This window comes from Myotis brandtii, unplaced genomic scaffold, assembly GCF_000412655.1.
Source record: "Myotis brandtii unplaced genomic scaffold, ASM41265v1 scaffold521, whole genome shotgun sequence".
NCBI lineage: Eukaryota > Metazoa > Chordata > Mammalia > Chiroptera > Vespertilionidae > Myotis > Myotis brandtii.
This window is the reverse complement of record NW_005369870.1, coordinates 3,330,815-3,335,104: the sequence shown is the minus strand read 5'-3', so window position 1 is coordinate 3,335,104 and position 4,290 is coordinate 3,330,815. Positions and strand designations below refer to the sequence as shown.

Below are 4,290 nucleotides of genomic sequence, written 5' to 3'. Positions count from 1 at the left end.
TCACTGCTGAAAACATCGATACAATGTTGCGGTCCGGGGCTGACTGACAGCTGGTTTCTGGGGGTTTTTTTAGCTTCTTATTTGCAACATAGTACATAGTTGCTTAGAGTTGCAACTCAGAGGCCGGCAAGTGTTGGAGTCTGCAGTCACTGAAGCAAGCAAACCTCCCTGCTCCCTTCAGTGCATGGCTGCCGGCCGCCATCTTGGCTGACAGTTAATTTGCATAAGGATACGCTGATTAGCCAATGGGAAGGGTAGCGGTCGTACGCCAATTCCCATGTTTCTCTTTTATTAGTGTAGATATGCACTACCTATGGACATAGACAATAGGGTGGTGAAGGTCTGGGATGGAGTAGGAACTGGATGGAGTGGGGCAGTGGGGGGGAAATGGGGACATCTGTAATACTCTCAACAATAAAGATTAAAAACAAACAGAAGAAAAAAAAGAATAGCATTTCTCTAGCAATTTCAAAAGCAAGTTTAAAATAAAGAGTACAGGGAAAAAAGTACAAAAAAGCTGAAATAGCATCCTAAAAATTTATAAAAAACAAAGTAATACAAACTTGTTGGGAACAACAATAAAGGATGCTTATCCTCTTTGAAGGGGCAAACATGCAAAAAAAAAAAAGGCTCATGAAAATAAAGGAAGTGGAAAAGAAAGTAAACATAGGCTAATTAGAAGTTAGAGAGCATTGTTAGTGATCAGCTGATCATATAGCTGTTGGTGTTAGTTGGTGCCTGAACTCCAGACCCACTTTTTCAACTACCTATTGAATATCTCTTCTTGGGTATGCCATAAGTGTCTCAAATTCAGTAGGTCCAGATCTGAAAAAATCATCTCTGCACTTCTCCCTACCACTCCAAGTCTGTTTCTTCTGTGTTTCCCTATTATGGAGCATTATAATCTTACTCATCTAGTCCCCCTATTTTAAATATATATTTTTATTGATTTCAGAGAGAAGGGAGAGTGAGAGAGAGAGATAGAAACATCAATGATGAGAGAGAATCATTGATAGGCTGCCTCCTTCATGCCGCACACCAGGGATTGAGCCCACAACCCAGGCATGTGCCCTTGACTGGAATTGAACCTGGGACCCTTCAGTCAACAGGCCGATGCTCTATCCACTGAGCAAAACCAGTTAAGGCTAATCCCCCTATTTTAGAAATGTAAACATCATCCTTGATGTTTCTTATTTTACTCCTATATCTGATCAACCAACAAGACCATTCTTCCCCTTGATAGTTCTCATATATAGTTATCTCTCTGTCGTAATTCTATTAATTTAGACCAGGGGTTGGCACACTTTTTCTGTAAAGGGCCATATAGTATATACTTTAGGCTTTGCAGGCCATATGGTCTTTGTCACAATCACTGTAGCTTTAAAGTAGCCATAGACAATATGTAAATGAATGGATGTGGCTGTTTCCCATCAGACTTTATTTATAGATACTGAACTTTGAATTTCATATAATTCATGAAATATTATTCTTCTTTTGATTTTTTTTTACTATCTAACCATTTACAAATGTAGAAACCCCTTATGGGGGATCACCTTGTAAGTTATATAAATGTTTAATCACTATGTTGTGCACCTGAAACTAATATAACATTGAATGTCAACTGTAATTGAAAAATTAAAAAAAAATTTTAATGTAAAAGCCATCCTTACCTAGCCATCCCTACAAAAACAAGCAGAAAACCAGATTTGGCTTACAGGCCATAGTTTGCCCAACCCTGGTTCAGACATTTTCTCTCATATGAAATACAACAGTAATCTCCTACTCTCCTAGATTATAGTGACAACAAAAATGAGTCCTATGTGATAATATCTGTCATTCTATGAAAGCTTGATAATTATTAATTACTTTTGGTTTGATATTAATTGATTCAAGCAATTCTTTTTTTAATGTAGAGTTAGTAAGAGGTCTCTTCTAGTAAGATTTTGAAAAAATATGCCATTAAGCAATATTCAACTGAAACTTTAAAACTTTTGAAAGTTATTATACTATATATTAAATAAAATGAATAAATTATTATAAAATCAGAATTTATCTCTAATTCTTTTTGGAAAGAGGTGATATATACTGTATATATAATAAGGATTTTTCTTTTGCGTTTATGATCAAGCTCAAAGTGAATGTGAGAAAAAAGTAAATGTGAGCAGAACTATGTATTCTTTACTAAAATGAGAACTTAATTTTTTTCAGGTTAAACTACAGAGCAACATATCATATCAGATGGCAGACATACATCATTTAAAGGGTAAGAAACTTAATTACAGATTAAAGAGAAACAAAGGTCACTAAATATCTAAAATCCTCAAGAATTTAGAATAATAAAACAGCTAAATGAAAATTTTTGAACAAAGTTCCTCAAATGGCAAAACATTTATTCTTTTGTCTTAGATATAATAAAATGTTTTAATATTGCTTTATATATAATAAATGCAAGTTAAAATTTGAGGCCAGTCCCCAGCCAGTGTGGCTAACTGATTGAGCATTGACCCCGAAAACCAAAAGGTCACTGGTTCAATTCCTGGTTAGGGTGCATGCCTGAGTTGTGGGCACAAGCCCCAGTAGGGGGTGTGCAGGAGGCAGCGGATTGATGATGTGTCCCTCTCATCAGTGTTTTTATTTCTCTATCCCTTTCCCTTCCTCTCTCTCTAAAAATTGATAAAAACATATATAAATTTTAATTTGAGGCCAGCATTTTAATCTTGTGCTGTAGACAGAGTTCATTCAATGAAATGTTGTTAAAAGAATTCTCTAAGAAAGTTGAGCTGTAGCTTCAGAAACCATGAAATTTCTAGGGGAAAGGTAAGGGGTTATCCCTCTGTACTGTGCCAAATCTGCTAAAATAATTCATTCAGGTCTAGGGATGCTTTGGACAGGTCCTCCAAGCTTAATGTTTTAGATATCTTGGAAACAGAAGGAAACCTGGGAAGATATGTATATTTTCATTTAGATGAAGTGATAGGAGATAACCAAACCTTTTATGGGAAATAATAGGTAAGGAGAAGAATCTTTATGCGTTTTGACATTACTTCACATCATCTCTGGCTTTTGGAGTTTGGAGTCTTGAGGATTACCCTTCTTCTTCCTCACAATCCTTTTGTTATGACACCTTGTATTTTAAAACTTTGCATGCAGTGACTTTAAGTTTATATATATGGGTAATACATGTCTCTAATTTCATAAATATATCTTTATTCTATAACCATTTTGAACCCTTTCGATAGAATTAGATAGTATATTTTTATCATCTTCTTGGAGAAGCCAACCAGAGCTGGCTCTGTAATTTATTGAAGTTTTGCTTTCACCTAGCAAAACCATTAGGAAGTGTTATTGGTGTGTTGTAACCCAAAAACAGGAATTATTAATTTTTTACTGTCTGTGATTTAGAACAGCTTTGATTTTTTTATTAGAAATTTGTTTCTTGGGGTGGCTGCATTTATTTTTGTTGAATTTGTGTCCATGTTCTGCTCTTTTTGACTCACAGAGTGCATTGGGATTACACAAGAAGATGCCACACTCTCAGTGCTGCTTCCAGCTTGCAATTTTTATTTGTTATTTATTTTTAATTTTTTAAATTGATTTGAGAGAGAGAGGAAAGGAGAGAGAGAGAGAGAGAGAGAGAGAGAGAGAGAGAGAGAAGCATCAATTTGTTGTTCCACTTATTATTTATTCATTGGTTGGTTCTTGTATGTACCCTGACCAGGATTGAACCTGCAACCTTGGCATATTAGACAATGATCCAACCAATTGAGCTAACCAGCCAGTGCCCAACTTGCAATTTTTACAAATGATTCTGCTTGTCATCAAAGTATATTTCTCATTAAATGTAGTAGATCAATTGAATAAGAAATCTTGTGGCTTTTGCTAGTATATGTCAAAGAAAATGACAGCCTATGTTACTGAGTAAAAATCTTTATTGTACCATATGCATTGAAGTACTAGTAGATCTTAAGATGTTTTGAAATTTTATATGAAATTTTCTTCATCAGAGAAAAAAAGCTTTGTTTGAACTCATAACTGTACAACTTTTGATTTTGGTGCAGTTTTAAGATTGACTTTTATTAATGTGACTTTTGTGCCTTGGCAACTATTTCTACTGAAATAAACTTTTTTTAGAAAAATAATTCTTTATTGTTGAAAGTGTTACGTATGTCCCCCTTCTTTCCCCCCATTGACCGCCTCCAACCTGCCCCCGCCCCTAATTCACCCCCACCACCACCACCACCACCAAGGCCCTCACTGCCCATTGTTTGTGGCCATGGGTCATGCATATAT

At 35.5% G+C, this 4,290-nt stretch overlaps 1 protein-coding gene across 1 annotated transcript in view; it reads left to right on the top strand.

Moving 5' to 3' along the window:
- Positions 1-4,290, top strand: part of CASC4 (cancer susceptibility candidate 4) — a 97,730-nt gene that overhangs the window by 39,748 nt on the left and 53,692 nt on the right. The window contains 1 exon segment of the mRNA XM_005877532.2: positions 2,209-2,263. Within this exon segment, the coding sequence (XP_005877594.1) occupies positions 2,209-2,263 (55 nt within the window).